At 32.4% G+C, this 21,534-nt stretch overlaps 2 protein-coding genes across 3 annotated transcripts; one reads left to right on the top strand and one right to left on the bottom strand.

The window, feature by feature from the left end:
- Positions 1 to 434: 434 nt before the first annotated feature.
- Positions 435 to 13,905, bottom strand: LOC110995456. 2 transcript variants are annotated; one of them, XM_022262622.2, is made up of 11 exons: positions 13,495 to 13,905; positions 12,445 to 13,409; positions 12,047 to 12,218; positions 8,088 to 8,605; positions 7,165 to 7,327; positions 6,623 to 6,755; positions 5,972 to 6,056; positions 5,672 to 5,757; positions 4,946 to 5,068; positions 4,484 to 4,604; positions 435 to 4,064 (listed from the first exon to the last, which is right to left on the bottom strand). In XM_022262622.2, exons 2-11 carry the CDS (start codon positions 13,287 to 13,289, stop codon positions 3,872 to 3,874), a joined length of 2,439 nt encoding a protein of 812 aa, XP_022118314.2. In that variant the 5' UTR covers positions 13,290 to 13,409; positions 13,495 to 13,905; the 3' UTR covers positions 435 to 3,871. The 2 variants fall into 2 exon arrangements, with proteins under 2 accessions (XP_022118314.2, XP_045488795.1); XM_045632839.1 differs by lacking the exon at positions 13,495 to 13,905 and having other exon boundaries at positions 12,445 to 13,433.
- Positions 13,906 to 14,020: 115 nt separating this feature from the next.
- On the top strand, positions 14,021 to 21,006 carry LOC110995453 (5-methylcytosine rRNA methyltransferase NSUN4). Its single transcript, XM_022262619.2, has 10 exons — positions 14,021 to 14,372; positions 14,448 to 14,634; positions 14,793 to 15,033; positions 15,226 to 15,404; positions 15,713 to 15,841; positions 16,469 to 16,652; positions 16,969 to 17,089; positions 18,179 to 18,303; positions 18,876 to 19,013; positions 20,842 to 21,006. The coding sequence occupies exons 1-10, from the start codon at positions 14,286 to 14,288 to the stop codon at positions 20,987 to 20,989; spliced, it is 1,539 nt and encodes a 512-aa protein (XP_022118311.2). The 5' UTR covers positions 14,021 to 14,285; the 3' UTR covers positions 20,990 to 21,006.
- Positions 21,007 to 21,534: the final 528 nt, after the last annotated feature.

Here is a 21,534-nt window from a genome sequence, read left to right as displayed (position 1 = left end):
TATCTTATTTTCCTTCTTTTTATCACCAAATTTCTACTTAAAGTACATAAATGAATATTACAATATTTCACATATTCTTTCTTACACCTTTACCACTCTCGACTCATTGTTTCTTTATTTTTCTCATTTCATTTATATCTGCCATGTTTTAATCCTATCCTTACAAAGTTTTACTATCTTTTAATTCTACTTTATTCTTTGTACCGTATCTTGTTCCAATTGAATTTCTTTTTTATTCTTCAAACTTAAAAACACCTTTACTTTATGTATGTGCTTTGAACTATACTTTCCTATATAACTTTATTGATATTAAATTATGTATGTATTAATAACTTAATATTTTATGTTCTTAATTTCTTTTCCTACCTATTTCTCTCTTATCTTCTTGCTTGTCCTTCCTTCTTCTTTCGTTGCTGTTACTTTTCTTAAACATGCTTTTCTACTTCTCTTTTTCTATCACTATGAACTATCGTTCGCTATATGTTACGTTGTTGGTTTTATTGTTATTGTTATTAAAAATTTGTTACATACCTTGTTGTTTAATTTAAATCCTAATAAAACACATTTTATTTTTCCCATTTATTATCATACAGTTAACATACATTTCATACAATATTTAAAATAGATTTTTTATTTCCATAACAGAGAGTAGGTGAGAAATACTAAGACTACATATCTACACACACAATTTAAATGGGATTACATCTGGTAAATCTTAAAAAATATACAGATAACAAAAAATAAATAACTTTACACGAAAAAAGGCCAATAATTTTGGCACAATTCTTTAAATATCTTTATATGAATATGCAAAACAACGAACTAATAAAGTTGGCTATTTGACTAAACATTGTGAGCATAAAAACAAAAATTCATATAATTTTTTACAACAACCATTTAAATAAGTTTTTGGTCCTAAAATAATACTGATTGAATACAGAATCAGTCACAATAACCATCTATAAACCTAATGTGTGTTTGTGCTTACAACCCTCCTCAAGCTTTTAAACCTATTTACCAAGGTTAATGCAAATATCAGAATAACACCAAATATTTAGCTGATTCTCAAGTCGTTAAATAAATATATTATATTTATATAAGTATATGAATGGTGTCAATGAAGTTTTGACAAACTGATAAATTTTGAAAAAAAAAATGTGTTTTTTATTTGACAACTTTGTTCATATGAACTTTTTTGTAATTAATAATTAAACTACTTTTTTTGACCGAAACGTCTGTAATAAGCATTTTAATATTTGCTATAACCTCCAAACTCGCCGCATTTCCTAAGATTTAGTAAGACACATTTTCTAATAATTATACTTCTAATATATGAAAATAATGACTAGATTAACGTATGTACGCTTTACAAGAGAAAAATTGAGCACCAAAACCTAAATGTTTAAAATATATATGTAAATATTTCTTCGCATACCTTTTGAGATAAGAGAGCATAAATTAATCCGTAAACATTACATAAATTTCAAAACAACGAAAAAAAGTCTGTGTTTTTCTTGTATGGAACACAGAATTTGTTAATATAGAAAAACAAATAACTTTTTTCCTTTGTTGTGAAATTCTTATTGTGTTTTGCAATAAACAAAAAGAAATGAATCTGGGCAATGAAAGGTTTTTATACCACTGCTCGATATTAAGTTGCAACACCGTTATATTTTACCCCTAGGCGTTATTAAAATAGTTTTGTTAAAGAGAAAACTATCGCCGTAAACTTATTAGATAGCAAAACCTCTTTGAGCACTGTCAACTGTCAAGTTTGACGTTTGACAATACCTAAAAATGATATTAAATCTCACAAAACAATTGTCAAATAATATTTTTACAAATATGCACAGAGATACATACAAATTTCTCAATATTATAAGGATACAAAGGGTACATAGTACATACTATATATATAATATAATTGGGTATAAATGCATACATCCCCCAAAGAACGTTTTACACCTACATTTATATAAATACATATATACTTGAACATCTATTTTACCTTCATATTCCATAAATACGAAGAAAAAGATGTTTGAAGCACGGCTTAGATCATTTTTTTAATAACATTCTTTTGAAGTTATAAACATTATTCAAGAATAGCCTTTTCCCTATTCAGGCATATATTACTACACACATTATGCGTACAACTAGCCGATCAACATTGAACACGTAAGTTTATTTTAAATTATTACACATTGACTTGTTTTTAAATAAGTTTATTGTGATTCAAAAATCAGAGCCAAGATTATCGCCTAAATGACTCCCGTATGTCAAATACAATTTTGACACACCGAAGATGGCAAAGTTTTGTATCCCATTAATATATACGCCATCTATGGAAGCTCTATAGAACTAATAAATGTGGATAACCAAATATAGATAAACAATAAATAAAAAATAATAATTAACTTTACCGATTGATAAATAAAAATATTTTTGATTTGAATGCATTATTCATATGTGTAATAATTGAAAATCTATATTAACATCAATTATTGATAGTTCCTATTCTACTGATATGACGATTACAAATAGTAACACAGTCATAAATACGTCAAAAATGTTACCTAACAAAGTAACTGTTTAAGAGATCTCACTGAAAATACATCGAAAATTCATATAAAATTAGGTTTGTTGTCAAGGAGATATTCGGATATCAAAGTAACTTAATTGGAAACTTTTAATTATTAAAATTGATCAATTCCTTCATAGTCTTCACTTGTACAAGCAAGTGCGAGTTAATTGTTTTAAGCGCCATCTAGTTTGAATAAATAATAAAAGTTCTATTAAAGAAGACTAGAATTTCCTAAGTACCAAGGCTTTTTGTACCCAATTTGTACCAATATTGTTACAATTCGCTGTAGTCGCATTATTGGTACAGTTCAGTACAAAAAGTTTGGATCTTAATTTTTACTGGCATTTACGATATACCAACACTGGTCTTTGAAAAACAAAATTTTAATGAAGTTATGAAGCGCGACATAATTAAATAATTTTTTTTATTAGTATTTGTTTCTTTTATTTATGTATTTGTATCGTTATAAGGGCGAAAACCTGCACCCCGAAAACCTCCTATAGACACAAAATGCCTGTTAAGTAATCAAGTATAATAATTTCTATTAGAATTACCTTTAAATACCGATATTAGGCCTTAATCATAAACTGAGCGATTTTTGCTTACATAGGACCTATTTAAGATCTTAAGATTATCTTTCTTTCTTAAAATACTTTATTTTCCAATATTTCGCTTAACATTTTGACTCAACATCAAATTAGTACCAATTTTTATGCAATCGGCTAATTATTTAAGTATTCGAGTTAGAAGCCTTTTTGGCTCTCGATTCGAAAGAGACAAACTCATTTTAAGTACATATTTTATCTACAAATTTACATCAAATTTGAAAAACCGTACGTTTAATTTTTTTATATAATGTACAACATTATATATATTGCTACTATGTCACTGAACTCCTCCTAAACGTCTTCACCGATTTAAAAAGATTCAGATGGCGCTACAGTGGGCACTATCATACTTTGTTTAATATCCTAATCGCTTCAAATAACACGCAGGACAACGTCTGTCATGTCCGCTAGCTATAGTACCCCTTATAAAAAATAAATTATAATTACTTAAATCACTCTTACGTACGCTTACCACGACGATGACAAAATTTGATAGACGAACATGGGCACTTTTTTATAAGGGGATGTTATCAATTTCTGTGATTTTAAAATACCAATTAAATAAGGTACCATTTAACGTATGTCATTATTATGAAATTTTCATACTTACAAAATCATGTACGGATTCTAAGTGATGGTCCTTCGATCCGGAATCGATGCCATATATGCAAATATGATTTTAATTAGCCCATGCCATGACTATTTTGGAGAATGGTACAAAAACGGCAGTATATTGAGGTGGAGTAAGGAAGTATCGTCTGCCCCGGTATGTACCGTCATTACGGGGGAGTCCCGGATATTCCATACAGGAGAATTCAGCGCCAACAACAATGCCGCTGTTTGCGGCAGTTCCACCGGCTATGCCCACGTATCTGAAATAATTAAATATATAATTGGGAATAAAAAGCTTTTGTGGTTAGTTTAATAGACAACAGGAACTAATGAGTAGTGCGTTCGAATCACGGCTGTGCAACATTGGAATTTTTGAAATTGTTTCAAAACCAAAAATAGATGACGTGAGTCAGACACAGAAAACTGATCACCTCCTTTCAATAATTGATTGAAGAAAAGCATCAATTCTGAGGCCCATACTCTAGCTAGCTTGTAACACTGATTCATTATTATTATATAAAATTTAAAAAAATCTTATCCTTCTACACAATTGTAATAGAATTACACATGCTCTTAAAAAATCTGATTGACAAAGAGATCTTCTTGCTTATGTTATCAAGAAATTCTCATTGAGCTGCATATTTTTCTAAATATAAATCGGAGAATATAAAAAATATACCTGACTCTGCCTACAGCCAATCTGCCCTGCGGAGTAATGAGTTTAACAGTGTGCCCCAAGCGCAATTGTTTCGGCTCACCGGGGATATACGGCTGACCCGTTCTCTCAAACGGGGCATCCACTGAAAATACGGGACTCTATTTATCAGACATTATTTGTTTCGTGATAGTAATATAACATTGTAAAGGAGATTGAGAAAAAGCATTTTATAGAAAGCATTGTTGGGTGCCATTCTCGAACCTAATTCGCTGTTTTGCTGATGATTTTTTTTCCTGCTTTAAGAAAAAAATTGTATTTTTTAATTCCATTTTTTTCCAAAATTTATGTTTACATAATATATTGTCGTACATATTACATAGAAAATTTTATAGAATTATCAGTAGATTTCGTTATATGTATGATGTTGTAAACTTAATAAATAAGAAAAACAAGAAATTATAGTAAAGAGTCTTATCTACTTACGATCGAGTGAAGTAGAGCGCAAATTGTCAATGGAGCGACGTAAGAATGTCTCTGTATCCCGGAGGAGAGTGTCTGTGTCATCCCGGACATCCGGTAAAGATCCGCGCCAGGACATACACTCACCTGATCAAAATAAAATAAAAATAGAATTTAATATCTACTATTGCCTTTGTTAAAAATCCTTGAAAAAGAAGCTTTGAATGCGAATCTATGACCGTAATACCGATTTTACAATTCGAAACATTAGAATTCAAAGTATCAGATCCGAATAGAATTTTCGGTGTTTAAAAAAGGAACACTAAAAAAACTAATAATTGGTCAATTTCCAACCAATCACAATGACGCATTCTGTTACAGTAGAACTCCAATTATCCGAACTCCGACTATCCGAATCGCCGATTATCCGAATCACAAAAAAATAAAAAAAAGACCGCAAAACAGCTTACATTGACGGAGATGTTTAAAAAACAATGATTTTTATTTCTAAACTTATATAATGTACATAAGTACGACATGTGATAATTTCATGTTTCTTTCATTTAATTCAGTAAAAAAATAGTGCAATATCAAAACGTAGCTTTTATTCTCTCCAATGGCAACTTTTTTTTTTAAATCCGATTATCCGAATGGGAAATCCCTGTCCCCATTAATTCGGATAATTGGAGTTCTACTGTATTCCATTTTCAAATATACATTCTTACCTTCTAGGATTTAAAAAAAGTATACCTCGTGAAGTGTGACGCTGGTGCGGAGTCCACTCTGAACTTCGCTCAACACTCGCACTGGGCGAACGGTACGATCCCCGGGTGTACCTAACACATAATACACAATAAGACAAATAATATAATACCTATCTTTGTCTTAAACATTTTACAAATATAGAAACAGGCCCAGTAAATTCATAATGCCAATATTGGAAAACCTAAATTTTAAAAACAAACAAATTATTAAACAATTAGTAGGCTAACAACGGTCTAGAATGGAACCTTAGGTTCAAAAACCTTGGTCTTGAAATTACTAAAATACCTGTTATCTGAAGATTGTTGGGCTCTTCGTAGAGTCCATAATGGTTCAGCTGAGCGTGACAATTCTGGTACCATTGATGTGAATCCTATAAAATAACATTTCAGCTTTTACTTAGCCTTCGTTTGAGGATTACGTATTATCCATATTCTTGAGGTGTTCATTTAAGTTATTCAGCCACTAGGACAACATTGTTCAACTTGGTGGAAATATATAATATGAAATCTTGAAAAAAATATTACAATTTAGTGAATAAATAATTGCATAGATTTTTGCTTTGATCGCGGCGACCGAATCAAGAAATTCCGTAACGAAAATGAAACCTAACACACGGTGAAAAAATATAGGTGCGGCCAATACGCGTTAGAGCGGGACAGACCGCATAGTATGCGTCACCGATCTCGTCAGAGAGATGTGTATACGTAGTAACGTATACACATCTCTCTCTCTCTCTCAGATCGGTAGCCGACGACCGGAGACGTAGCGTAAGCGCGGTCGGTGCCGCCTGTACGCGTTAGAGTGAGACAGACTATATAGGCTGGTAGAGTGGTAAATAAATATAATTGCATAAGTTGATAAAAAATGCTTTACCGCGGCAGTCCCCGAGTGCACATGTTTTTTTTTTAATATTTATATTATACGTTAATAACTTACCAATGTCGCTTAGTAGAACCCTCCTTGCTTCATCAGAACGGCGTTGGATTGGAGCTTTCTCTGGTACCGCGAGACGTCGGGCGGGACTAGCTCGTTGGGGCAAAGTTGGCACAACGCCGGGTGGAGGAGACATCTAAATAATGGTCATTTAAATTAACTTTAACGGTCAACTTAAAAGTTTAAATCTCTAAAACTTTTCCTTGTCGCAAGAGCATTACGACAAAGTTTTATATCTAACAGGAGAATAGCACGCTTTGTACTATTACTAATTAACAATATAATGAAATATTAGGGGCCGTTCAAGTATTATCAATTGTCAGCAAAAGTCAAAGTCAAAGCTCTCAAGCTCTCTATAGTTTCATTTTCAAGCATAGACAATGGTGTGGATAATATGTGTAATAATTAGTGTTGACGTAATCAGCGAATAAGAAAATCGCTGCACATCTTCGTGACGCTAATATTTTTCATCCGTACAAATTTTCCCTCATGCGCCTAAAGAAGTTTCACTTCAAAAAGCTCGCAATAAGGTATCACAAAATTACCTTATAAGCAAGATATCCATCTGAGGTCCATCGCGGTGGTAAGGCGGACATGTCCGTCTGAGCGGAGCCCTCTCTGCGCGGGCCGTAACTTTCGCGAAGGATGGGTCGAACGCGTCCGGCACTTGGTTTTGCTGTGCGTGATGATAAACGAGATGGTTGTAATCTGGAATTGATGATAAAATATTGTTTTCTTTAGTTCAACTTCATTTAAGATTTCATTAATACAAATACAGAAAGGTTTTATTGTTTGCCATTGCGAAAGAAGAATGACAGTTTTACACATTAGGCCTCTTCTCTCTAGCGCTAATATCGATACTGCATGTTAAAGCACTATCTGATATCCAACATTTATTGATGAGGTAACACATGTCTTCGATCAAGATCAAAGCCTGGTTATGCATCTTCTCATTCACCTCAAGATCGAAATTTCTTGAACTGACACGAATTTTATGTAAAATGATGCGTAGTTTTGTCATCAGGCACCACATGCTGTCATTGCATTCGTAAAATGTATTTATTGTTTACTCGAAAATTGATCCGATATTTTATTACTTATTCTGCTATTCGGAGCGGAGAAGAATCCACCAAAAAATTAGATAACTAACATCGGTACAGCCGATCTTATAAGTGGTGCAACTAACACGACTTTGTTTTATATATATAAAACTATGACTAACTGTTTGGTAATGATTATGTTAAATATAGTGAAACATATAAATATTGAAGAATTACTTCAAATTTTGATCAAGTACAAAACGTATGTATGAAATAATGCTTTTGACGACAAACATGATGATTTTGAAGTCACCGAAGTTTAAATAATTCTAAAATAAACTAACTATACACATCTATTCCGTAATAATTTAATTTTTAACATAAAGCATGAGGTATATGGACATAATTTCAAAAACTATTCCTCTCACCTGTGCTGATACGGGTTGGGGCACGTATTCCTCCTCAAATTTAAATTCGCAGCCAAGTCATCTTCAGATATACCACATTTCGATATATCAGTTTCCCCAAACACCGAGAACCTATCAAATCTCGATCGAACACTATCGACGCTCGCTTCACGATGAAGGATATCCATGCTGGATCCTAATTCAAAGCTAGAAGACTTTGTATGGTCAAGACTGCCCACGCTGTCCAATCTTCTAGTACTGGCATTTGGACTTCTTCTATACAACATATTATCAGACTTATTGCTAAAACTCTTCAGAATACCACGCCCAGGCAAATCTAAACTCCCCTTTAGTTTAAACTCTTTGTCGTTTGGCAGAGAGACTCTCTTCATTTTCAAATGGTCGATATTGCCCTTGGTCATTGGGCCAGGTTGAAAGTCAGGATCGAGGGTATGGAACTTTATGAGCACTGGGGTCGAGTGTGTTGACGCCGAACCGGGGGTCCAGTGATCTGAATCACGTATCGAGACGAGATCCTCCTGAAAATTGCATTGGAACCTCATGAAAACTATTTAAATACGATGGATTCCCTTTACTAGTCACAGAATGTTATGTTTTCTTAAAATTTTCTTTACAAGTAGATTAAGTCAAAGTCAAAATTTATTTATTCATACAGGTAACATATTGTACACTTATGAACGTCAAAAAAATAATTATTAGAGGCATGGTGAAATAGGAGCACGCACTTACATACTCGTGAGAACAACACGCAAATACGTAGTATAAACAACTAATATCAAGGCATACACGAATTCAAGTACGACCAGTCACCACAAGTAGCACCCGTTCACGAGTATGACGCATGGCCAGCCATCGGCCCCCTCGCCATATTTTAGGGAGAGAGACAACCCGACGCATGGACGCCGCCACAAGCAATGACAATTAAGTGAGCATGACGATTAGCATTATGATTAGGAACCGTTAAATAAGCAGATTTACTGTAATTTATCCCCCCCCCTTCTTCTCCCTCTGAACCGTCTATCATGCATTTCATTTAAGCATAGACAATGTGTGGGGTAATATGTAGAAAAGTAAATAGTTACTGTTGACGTAATCACCAAATAAGAAAGACGACTTGATCGGCCCCACACATCAACCATTTGTCACTGTGGAGTGTGGCTTACACATGTCACTGATTGCGGTCGAGCTCATATATATAAGTTAAGCTAAGTGTCGACGTTGAATCAAACTTCAGAGTTTATCGGATACAATAATTCATAACATGAAACTTTCATTAAACCAAATTAAAATAAGTGCTATTCATTAATAGGATGATAAATAATGCTCCCGGAGGCAACTACCTTAAACCTGGACAAAATATATATATTATTTTATTTAATGTACTTAGTATCAAATGATACATCAGAAGCATTATTTTATCACGTACACCTTTATTTATCCTTTTAATTTTGTTCCCCGAGGCAAGCGTTATATACCTACAGTTTAATTTGGATATTGAATGTCGTATAAAAGTAAGTATATGCGAAGCCATAAATACAAAAGATAAATGTACAGTCGTGTGCACGTATCATTGCATTAAATCCACTTGAGCATGCAATTGAAGTTTTGAATTTACGACGTGAATGTACCAGGCCTAACATACTTCGCCGCGATTGATAACAGTTCCACACGCAAGGCTCTTGACAATCGAACTGAAAATGGTAGTTGATGTTCAATCGATTCAGATTAATACCAATTGAATTGTAATTAATGAAATCTTTGCAACGCGGATTAATTGCATAATATTTGTGACCTCTAAATGTTTTTTTAAATATTTTAAAGTTATCAAATAAATTAATGTTTAAAGAACTTTATTTCTCATTAAAGTACAGTATTTTTATTTACATAAGAAACTTAATAAACGAACGAGATACAGGTCTTTAGCTTTAGTTTACTAGGCTCATTTTGATATGTATCTTTTAAATTGGTTAAATGAAATTACAATTAATATATCAAAATATAATACCTACACCTACAATTTACCTGAGTACATAAAATCATATATATAAATTAAATACAAAACAATAAAAACGTATATTATAATCTAATGTTTAGAATTTTTAATCACATGTTGAATTTAGAAGTAGAAAGATGAAAATTATTAAGAAGTATTTCCCAACCAATTCGACTTAGGGTCCTTCAAGAAAAGAGCGTACCAATTCTTAAAAGGCCGGCAACGAACTCGCGAGCCCTGTGGCATCGAGTATCCATGGGCGGCGGTATGAACATCAGATGAGCCTCCTGCCCCTTTGCCACCTGTTCTATAAAAAAAACTTCGGCTTTCAAGTAGGCATACAAACTATTCGTACATTCAAAACAATTCTTGCTTTATCACGGATTAAATCTACGACCCATGTGGTCGCGTACAGCAGTATCACCCGAGATGACGTCATACGTCATACGTCAACTATTCAGTACGAAATATACTACCATATACAAGTTATACAGAGTGCAGTAAAACTGAATAGTTTGATTATTAACTACGTTAAATGCGAAAGCCCACAAATAATATGATTGCATGAATAAACAAATTAAGCTAAAGCTTTTAGTAAAAGCCGATTAAGTGATTACTTTCTCGTTATGTTTTAATTAATCAAAGTATTTTATGGGTGAATTAACATGCAAACACGAATAGCGTGATGCAAAATATGTGCAAAGCTCACACTATTACCATTAGCGAAATCATTATATTTTTTAATATAACATGTATATTTAATTATTGGTTTTCTTATTTATTTAATCACGTAACAAAAATTGGCTCATCATTATATGTTGTTTTAACATATAATGATGAGCCAATTTTTGCACGTCCTTACAAATATGTACATAGTTTGTATTATAAAAAAAATGATTTAAAAGAGTAACAGAGTATTTAATACCAGTTCTTTTCGTTCGTTTCCTTGATTTGACAATTGGCACTAAATGTAAATTTAGACGTATTATTTTGTGAAATTTCCAACATGAATAAATGATACTTTGATTGCATGTAATTACAAAGTAAAAGTAATGTAAATAAATCACAACAAAAATCGCGCAAAATGATTTCTAAGTGCAATAAAATAATCTTAAAAGATGTTAGTAGAGATTTCAACCATTTTAATATAATGCAGCAAAAAAAATCCCTTTTATTGCTACGATCCTTACCTTCTAAACAGGTGGGCCTTCAAAAATAATAAATCAAGATTTGATTACTATTATGTTTGGTAACTTTGTGTTGCCTAAGGGCGAAAGCCAAAGCTTTTTATGAGATATTCTAGGATTTGCGCGTTATTCTTGCCGTAATACTGATTGTTGGAGGGCGATGGTAAATGGATTTCGGGAGGTCTAATTTTTTTTTTTATTCAATACTTTTGTACCGTTTGTGAGATTATTCCAATGGTGTAAAAATAAAGACTTTTTGTTTAATATTTTATGGCCTATTCACGGGAAGTATTGATACTTTGTTAGAAATACACATCCTTTTTATTTCGTTGCTCAATCTGTATGTTTGCTACGGACCATAGTTTCTTGTAAGTGTTGGGTATAGTAATACCTCTTAAAGTTTAGTTTTTAATGATTTTATTGGCTTAATATATGAATGTTCTATCTTGTCTATAACTTAGACTTGACATATATTTATAGTATGGTATGGGTTATTTAAATGTAAGTTTCTGGTGCATTTAACTAGTTTGAGTATTACAAAAATAAGTTCTGCACTTTTTAACTATTTTTTTTTTAATTAGGCTTGTCTGAAAGATTTTTCAACATCGATTAGGCCACCTTAGGTTGTCCTTAAGGTTTTTAATAAAGTGTAAATAAGTAAATGAAAAGAAATAATTAAGCACCAAATAGGGATAATTATTGCACAGATAGAACACAACCTCTGTAAAACACTTTAAAATAAGGTTTTAGAACAATAAGACAGGATTCATTTTAATTACCTGTAAATTACTAATATCCTTTGACTCGTCTGTGGTAAATATCAGTTCTATATCATCAACTTCTTCAGACTCATTCCCACTATTTTCTTGATCCTGCTTCTCATCAACAGCACTGTTCTCCATAGGTGTAGTCCCCTCAGAGAACACTGAGTTATCTCCTTCTGACATTGATCTGGTAAAAGAATATTAAAATTAGTATAAGCAGGGTTGGTTTAGTGACTGAAAAGAGAGTCTCAACCCTAAGGTCCTGCATTTGAATCACGGCTACAACACTACACCAATGGAATTTTCAATACTGTAGGACTATCCAGAATCAAAATTGTGCACCATTAAACAATAAATTCAGAACTATTAGAATGTCTGGAGACCCAGCAATTATTCTAACTTATATTGCATACCTGAGGCTCAAAGTGTCCACATCTAAGTTAAAAGTCTCCTTTCTTTTGGCTCTTTCCATAGACTCTTTAACAACAACATTATCCTCTGAAGTGATCTTCACCTGAACATCAAATTTATCTTTTTTGTTATCTGCCTCACTGGGAACAGCCATTTTTATATTATCACTTGACACAGTCCTAATATTCACTTTATCACCACTAGGAGTTTCAAACTTTTCAAAATGTTCCCTTTTCTCTTCAAATTCTGTATCAGCAGTTGGATTTACTTTTTCTTCAATTGTTGAATCTGTTTCAGAGGTAGTTGTAGACAAACCTTCTTTTAAAGTGGTTACTTTAATTTTTACATCAAATTTTGATAACAGTTCTAGTTTAGTTTTGAAATTTGTATTGTCTATTACTTTTACTTCACTTTTTGGTTCTTCCTTATTTTCAGATGTCTCTGATTGATTTGATATAGAGGTCTCTTCAATAATTTCCTCTAACTTATTGTCAAATTGGGGTTCTTGTAGCTGTTCTATATCTTCTGTACTCTCGCCGGTAACTGTTCTTATATATGTATTGCTATATTCTTCAACATTGGGACTGCTTGAATAATTAATGTTTTGTGGACTTTCACCATCAATAATTTTCCTTCTTAAAATGTGATTTTCAATAGTGAGCTGCTCTATAATATCTGTGTGTTCTAAACACCGTGACTGTTCTTTGTACTTTTCTTTCAATTCCTTTAGTTCACTCTTTGACAATTCCAGGGCAGTACGAAGGGAGACTACAGTCTGATGCAAGGCCCTTACTGTGTCCAGATGGACCAACCCAGGAGGCATAGCCTCCAGCTTACCGCCTTCCATGCCGTAGAACTCGCCTGATAAACAGTTTGCAACATCCCATACATGACTGGCAAATATTCTTCTCTATAATACTTTTAATTAGTCATCACTTTCACCAAAGTACGATACGCGGTTTTAAATCTACAAACAAAGCAAAAATCATTCATAGTATCAGCTTAAATATTGATTCTAATTCTACATGTATATATAATAAGAAGAAACATACCTTTGCATCGTGATATCCGTACAACTGACACACATTTTAGTCTCACTGCACATTTTTTATTCTTATCAAGTTACGAGATCGTTTATCCAGTGTGTCGAATCACGGAAGGACTTTGCAATCGATAATACGTCTCGCTTCACGGGTAATTAAGCTTAAAAGACCCCTAAAACTTCCAGGGGCTAAACTTTGCCTGGCACGATTAACTGATAAACACCTCAACACGGAAGGTGGTAATTAGGTACGATTATTATCTCCAAATCGTTTTCAGTCTTGACAAGGTTGTTGAGATATATATAGTATAATAATATAGCACAATATCCAATTCTCCCATCCCAATCCTTGTAAACAAATCAATACCAAGGAATTTGTTGTTGGCGCGCGTTGTAAAAGCGGGAGCGCTACATATGTATACATCTCTTTCTGCCATTTTCTGACTGTGACAATCTGTACAATAAAATAAATGACATGTTTTAAAAACTTTAGAATTAAAGGATTTATATTTTATAGTGCAGTTTTAGTATGAGAAGCTGATAATCGAAAATTTTAAAAATTTATATCGCCATAGATGTTTTATTTTCGTATTAATCTGCTCTGAATAAACTGTCAATTGTCAAATATGATATCCAAACTCTCAAGTCTCAACTCTCCAGTTTCTACTTTCCAACAATAACCTGAAACCTAATATACAGTATACACAACAAATAGCAATAGCAGTATCAATAAATCTTGTAAAAGTTATTGCCGCTTATTTTTATAGTTTTACGTAACTTATTAAGACACTGCTAATAACAATGTTAAATGTTTTGAAGATAAATAAATATACGTATTTATACCCATTAATTACGGCGCCAATTCGACATAAAACCAAAACACACTGGGTATGTATTTTGAATGTTTTTATGTTGAGAATTTTTATTTAATAAGAATAAATTCTATTGAAACATTTATTATAGGCGAAGCTGAAAAAGAAAACTGGACCCAAATATAAGGCAATAAATCATTTTGATGATTTTTACGGTTCGGTTTTCGGCGATCAGTGGACGTCAATGAGGGAAGCTCTCTTTCGGCGTTCAAAGTATGTTGCTGTTGTAAACAACTACGGGGATACTGAAGAAACAATGGAAGACTTGTCGCACAAAGGTAATCTCTCTGTTAACTATTACCAAGCACTATTAAACAATAGTTAAGATTTCCAGCAAAAACATAGATTTATCTTTTTGAAATGTATACCAAGACAGTATTATTTATTAAAATAAATATATGTATACATCATACATATTAAATGTTTCTTTTTTCAGGAGCACATTGTTTAAAAACATTAATGTCTGTACAAAAAGAGTTTCATACAAATTATCCATTAGAACCTACACCGGAGGAACAAAGCAAAGATAATTCAATTGGAAATTACATATCAAAACTTCAGAGTGACGAAATTTCTAGTATTTATCCACAAAGTCAGGAAGTTCCAGAAAAATTGGAACTAAAGGATACAATATTGAAAAACACAGATGAAGTTAAAATTGAGAAAGAAAAATCAATGTAAGTGTAAGAAGTTACCATATATTACTATATTTATAAGAGACGTTGAGTGAACACTCCAAAAGTGAAGAACTGGGTACTCCCTGATATAAGAGACAAACAGAAAGAGAGAGCTCACAAAATACTTCATATATTTCATTTCATTTTTGTTTTTTGATATATATATATTGGTTTTATAAATTTATTTTCAAGACATATGTCAAAAAACTTGGACGAAGCAATAGATCAAGCAGACATAGACTATAGTCGGATCATAGATCCAGCAATGGGAATATCTTCAGAATCTTTGTACCAGTATGTGCCAGCGACAAAATTAAAGGGCATGGAGGAATTTGTTCCTGAATCGCTACACTATTCTTTCTATTCTACTCGTAAGTATTCTGTTTTATAAGTGTCCCAGATTGACAGGCTTATATGTATGGCCCCACCAGAAGCAACTCTTAAAAACATTGACTTTATAATTATATCTTGCCAATTTAAAAATATTGATTATGTACATGTATTTATTTTTGGTAGCCTGTTAAGCTAATGTAGTTATGGAGATGGGTGTCTATGGGCTGTGATGACTGCCCTTTTGGGGCATCCCGCTGGCTTGTTTGCCCCCCTATTATATACATAAAAATAAAAATGTCGTAGCAGACTACATTCCAATTAAATTTTTATTTTATTAATTTTTCAGAGAGTGGAGATTTCCCATTAGTCATAGAACCAGAAACTGAGTTTAAATTTCCAGAATATTTGAAAATTATGACATATGAAACTGGTAGTGAAATGTATAAATTTTCTGAACCAAAGAGGTCTACTACAGGTATGATCAAAAGTTTTTTATGATTACTAATAATTTGTATTGAATTAACTAATTATAGCTATGAATTAAATTTTTCAAGAATAACAAAAAAAATTGTGACACATATTCATCCATTCCTATCCATTTTTTCTCTATACTTACATTAATACTAAAACAGCTGTAGTTCAAGTAAAGAAGAGGTTCTGATTATGACGTCTGTCATTTCATACGTATACATACATTATCATTTACCTAGTTTAATTTATATCAAATTTAAAATTAATTTTTAAAGGCAAGGTGCTTTTATAGCATGGGCAAGTATCTAGGTTAACAGACACAAATTCTAACGGATTTTTATAAGTAACATATCTAATTGTACCACTATCTTAGCAATTAAACAATTGAACACTCAAAAAAAAATTTCAAATGACTAGTTTGAAAAATATTATTACTAAAAATTTCAAAAACACAATTGAAATTTATTTCCATTCAAGACATGATTTTATTGCAACAATAATTTCAGATGTAATTGCGCATATATTTAACACAATTTACATATCTTTGAGTTTTGAGTGCTTTTCAGTTATCGTTACCAAGAGACTGCCACATGAAAATTACTGTTTGATATTACAATTACTTTTATTTCAGGTGTATTCAATTACTATCCACTAGATGGGAGTAGTGTGCTGCCTGTATTGGCATTGTGTCTTCAACAAGGAGATAGAGTATTGGATTTGTGTGCAGCACCAGGAGGAAAATCACTTATAGCATTACAGACTTTATTACCGGATGTACTTGTCTGTAATGACAGTTCTATATCTAGATCTAATAGGTAATTGTATAGTTTGCTAAATTGTATTACAGGAGTTTTAATACACAATAATTCTATATTTTCATCGAGAATTACTCATTAGCTTTCTGTGCCCATGGGGACTGGTAAAGAACATGAACATTTTTTTCACCATATGAGCAATTGTTAAATGTTTTCAAATAATTAGAAATACATTGGTTTGAATGCACAATTGATGGAAATGCTCTATAGATATAAAAAGATGATCTTTTATACTTTTTCATTTTCAAAAAAAATCAATTATAGTGGTTTGATTTCCTTATATAAATATGTCATAAAAATTACTTCTATATTTCAGATTAAAAAACATATTACGGAACTATTTAATTGACTTTAGGACAAATAACAAATGGCAGGAGAGAGTTGTGTGCACTAACAAAGACGGAAGATTGTTCACAGATGATATGGGATTTGATAAGGTGAATATGTACTAAAAGTACTATTTCGTCTCTTTCTGTTTACTAGTGTTTACTGTATGCTGGAAGGAGAGATTAGTTGATACAATTAGACTTTTAATTTATAAACAATATATACATGCCTGGAAGAAATCGCTTGTAAGCGATAAGGCCGCCCTTTGCTTTATATCTTTTGTAACTGTTTTTTTTTTTTGTTATGTGTGTTTTTGTATAAGGCAATAAAGGATAAATAAATAATTAAATACATGCAAACGATTTAACAAGTAATTAGATAGAATTTAATTACATATTTGTTTATTAATTTTATGATTGCGCCATTTGACTTAAATTTTTAGCCGTAATTTAAAATAGTGCTTCGCTCAGTTAGCTACTTAAAAGGCACTTACTATGTAGAGTGTATCATTGTATGGTAGACAAGCTAAACCAAACCAAAGTCAATTGATTACCACGCTTTAGAGACTTTGACGTTAAATCGAGTGATGTTACATAGAACTTACACTGTATATATATGTCGGGGAATGGTGGGATTGTCAGGAAATTTTCTGATTTAGTCAATTGACCGTTAATTCTAATTGTTATTTTGGTTAATAATTTGGATTCCTCCTATTTATTTTAAGAATCATCTTAATTTTTGAATGAACGATTAAAAGTAAGCATATTTTTACGACTAATTAGAGCCGAGTAAAACCCTTGAGTAGGCCGCCAATTTGACATTAGACAGTGAGATTTTAGTTCTGAATTCTGATTAAGTATTGTGGTGATGATGTTGGTCCGAATTGATCTATCCAATCGAATCGATGCCTTGACTCGAAATCAAATCATTCCTTGAAAAAGTAATCATACTAAATTAAATATTGTACCCTAATTTTTCATGTATTTTTTTCGGAGTTTACCCAAATGCCCAATAAACCCACTAATGACGATGTGCATACTGATTGTTTGACGATCTCTTTCCGACATATATACATCTTCTATTTGTAATTGACCGATGTTGATGTCATTTTTTGTCTGTGGATTCGAGAATGTTCTTGATGACGTGTGTGTACAGGACAAAGTTTGTCGGGTCCTCGATTATTTTATAACTGTTCTCAGGTTTTAGTAGATGTTCCGTGTACAACAGACAGACACTCTTTGAATGAGGATGATAATAATATATTCAGACCGGATAGGATTAGAGAGAGACTTAGGATACCGGAGTTGCAGTCGCAGTTGCTTGTGTAAGTCAAAGTATTATATTTATTAATAATAATTTATTTTGCTCATTCAATCAATCATCATCAATTTCATTTGCTCGAATGCTGAAGGAAAAACGTGATAAAACCGGCTTGTCTTAGACCCAAAAAGTTGTATCAGGCACTCAGTGTATGAATGTATGAATCAGATTCAAAAATCTGAGGCCAAGACCTAAAAAGGTCGTAGTACCATTGATTTTTTTAAATTTGGATATTAAGATATTATAGCCGTTATATATTTTTAGAGAGAGCAGTGTTGGCCTAGTGGCTTCAACGTGCGACTCTCATACCTGAGGTCGTAGGTTCGATTCCCGGCTGTACACCAATAGACTTTCTTTCTATGTGCGCATTTATCATTTGCTCGAACGGTGAAGGAAAACATCGTGAGGAAACCGACATGTCTTAGACCCAAAAAGTCGACGACGTGTGTCAGGCACTGAAGGCTGATCACCTACTTGCCTATTAGATTAAAAAAAAAATCATGAAACAGATTCAGAAATTTGAGGCCAAGACCTAAAGAGGTTGTAGCACCACTGATTTTTTTATATTTTATTTAGAAATGCCCTACGGCTGGTGCGCGTGGGCGGGGCAGTTGTATATTCAACGTGTTCGCTAAGTCCCATACAAAATGATGGCGTCGTGCATTTAGCTCTCAAACAGGCATTTGTTGGTGATAATATAGTCGCTGTTGTCAAGTAAGTATCTTTATGTATTAATAAACAACAGGTTGAAAAAAGTTGAGCGAAATTAATTATTCTGTGTGGTAAATATGATATATATGTTGCAGTCGCATATTAGTATGCTGTTAATTTGACGTAAAAAGATCTAAATTTATCCATATAGGTAACACAATATACACTTGTGAACGTCAGAAAAGAAATATATGTATATGAAGTGGTTTTAATTTTAAATTTGCTGCCAGTTCTCAAATCAAGGGCGTAGAACCAAAAGAGAAAAACTGACAATAAACTAAAAAAAATCGTTTAGTATAGAACATAAGATCATCAAGGTATTACTTATTTCCACATCTTTAAATTTGAACCTGTAGGCATCCCGCATTTAACTAGCGGCCTAAAAGATATTCAAACCCTTAGGTTTGAATATCTATTTGTCATAACATTTGTAAACCGGCTAAGCCATTCGTACGATAAAGTATGCAAGTGGCAGAAATAAAAAGATTTCACATCTAACATAAAAAAATATTTCTTTTAAAATTAAATTCACACCATTATAGTACTTGTTGTTTTTCATGAAAATTTGAAAAACAGTGTCAAATTTGTGGTATGCCGACGCCATGTTGACAGTTGGAAGATTTCGGTTTTAGTTTGTGACTGACAGAAAGTGGAACTAAATTTAAATTAACAGCCAACTAGGGAATTAGTAAGAAAGAAAGAAAGAAGAAAGAAAGAAATAACTTTATTAGCCACAAAATACATTAATTGATTCTATAAAGTAGAGTGCACTGGCCCCCACACTAGGATTCCCTGTGTTGTGGGCAGCCAGTCTCTTCCTTTTACATCTAGACGTTACTTAATTAATTAATTCTACTTAACAAATTTATACCTACACTATTTTTGTACGATTAGAATGTTTTCTGTGTTAGTATAGGACAGCTTGACAAGATATTGTTTGAGTTGTTTAGTGAAAGTATGAAGTGTGATTTTTGAAATGTTAGTGATAATTTTATTTTTAATAAGGTGGTTAAAGATGAAAGGACCTCGGAAGGAGAAAAAGCGTTGAGCGAAAAAAGTGCGATTTTTAGGTTGCTTATATAAAGGTTTGCGTTTGGTTAGATTTGGTGTAGGGGGTGTTAGTTTCCAAAAAAGCCTGCATATTGCTATTAAATAAAGTTGTCTTACAGTTAGGATCCCTGCTTCGCTGTACAATTTTGATGTTGAGTAGCGGAAAGATTTTTTAAAGGATATTTTAAGAATGGCACGTTGGGTGCGCTCAATTTTCTCTCAATTTTAGTAAAACGTCATCGATCCATATGATTTGTCTAGCTATTTGATCAAATGGCTGAATATCATTCAGGCCGCTAGTTAAACGGCCCTGTTTAGGGAGCGAGGCTGTTAAATGAACGATGATTATTAATTGCGATATATATTCGACGAAAATGTACTAATAATTTACCTTTTTTGTGTGTACGGGAATGTAAAATGTGTTTATTTATGTTGTCTTAAAAATTCATTTAATTGTTTCCTTCGGTAATACGCGTTTATAGTAAGTCGAAACTCTCTTTATATAGATTTACAATTCGTGCAATTTTATTTTGATAGTTTGAACTAAAATATGACATAACAGCTCAGTATGGCGAGTTCTATAATCGGTTGCCATTTATGATTTTAATTTATATTTAAAAAATGTTATGTATATTTTATTATGTGATATTTTTATGTTCTTATTTATTTCGCTTGTCATAGAAATTGGTAACTTTATACGCTATAAGAACCATTTTCTTATTTTTTTCTCATTTCTTATTTTATTATTTGTATCTAAGACGGACCTTGACCTTTTTTTCAGAGACATGACAGTACCCTTCAGTAGTCTTAGTAGCACATTGATGCTTGGCAAAGGAAACGCGAAGCCGAAATACGGCCAACTTGTAGTTCCACATATTGATGCTAACTTTGGACCCGCCTATATCGCCAGACTTGTTAGAGTAAAATAATAAAATAATTAAAATCACCCATTTTGTTTAATTTATCGTATATATTTTTGTAATCGAAAATGTCAAAAACGATTCTAAAATGTAATTTTATTCTAAATGAAATATTATATAAAAATTAAAACAGGTCAAATGTCAAATACCATAAATGAAAAATTGTATCACCCAGAAGATTTAATTTACAAAATCCAAGGCACAAGGGTATTAAAACAACGTCAACCTAAGTTAACTTTGAAAATATGCCGTGATTTAATTTAGTCTCATAAAATTCAAAATGGCGTATTTTTCTTAAACACCCGGACTTGAAGTCCTCATGTTCTGCATTCGTAAATCCTAGACTAAACAAATAAGGCTGTAAATATCAGTAACGTAGCATTATCTCGAATCCCACCAAGCAACAGATATTTACTAGACTAGGAATATATTAAAAGTCATGTGAAACGTAAAAAGCTTTTATTAGAAAAAAAATACAAAATATAATTTCTAAGTACTTGAGTCAAAATGCCTTAGGTAATAGCAGTCAATGTATCAATAACTTAAATACTACA

This window comes from Pieris rapae, chromosome 21 (genome assembly GCF_905147795.1).
Source record: "Pieris rapae chromosome 21, ilPieRapa1.1, whole genome shotgun sequence".
NCBI classification, from domain to species: Eukaryota; Metazoa; Arthropoda; class Insecta; order Lepidoptera; family Pieridae; genus Pieris; species Pieris rapae.
This window is presented reverse-complemented; position numbering and strand designations above follow the sequence as displayed.

Bases quoted from the DNA above. Each gene is read 5' to 3' on its own strand.
- LOC110995453 (XM_022262619.2), top strand. From the start codon at position 14,286: ATGTTAAATGTTTTGAAGATAAATAAATATACGTATTTATACCCATTA. The intron at 14,635-14,792 runs GTAATCTCTCTG...TTCTTTTTTCAG, and splicing joins GGAAGACTTGTCGCACAAAG to GAGCACATTGTTTAAAAACA. The intron at 15,405-15,712 runs GTAAGTATTCTG...TTAATTTTTCAG, and splicing joins CTATTCTTTCTATTCTACTC to AGAGTGGAGATTTCCCATTA.
- LOC110995456 (XM_022262622.2), bottom strand. From the start codon at position 13,289: ATGGAAGGCGGTAAGCTGGAGGCTATGCCTCCTGGGTTGGTCCATCTG. The intron at 5,758-5,971 runs GTATTTTAGTAA...ATTATGTGTTAG, and splicing joins CAACAATCTTCAGATAACAG to GTACACCCGGGGATCGTACC. The intron at 4,605-4,945 runs GTAAGTAGATAA...CCGTATTTTCAG, and splicing joins GCGCTCTACTTCACTCGATC to TGGATGCCCCGTTTGAGAGA.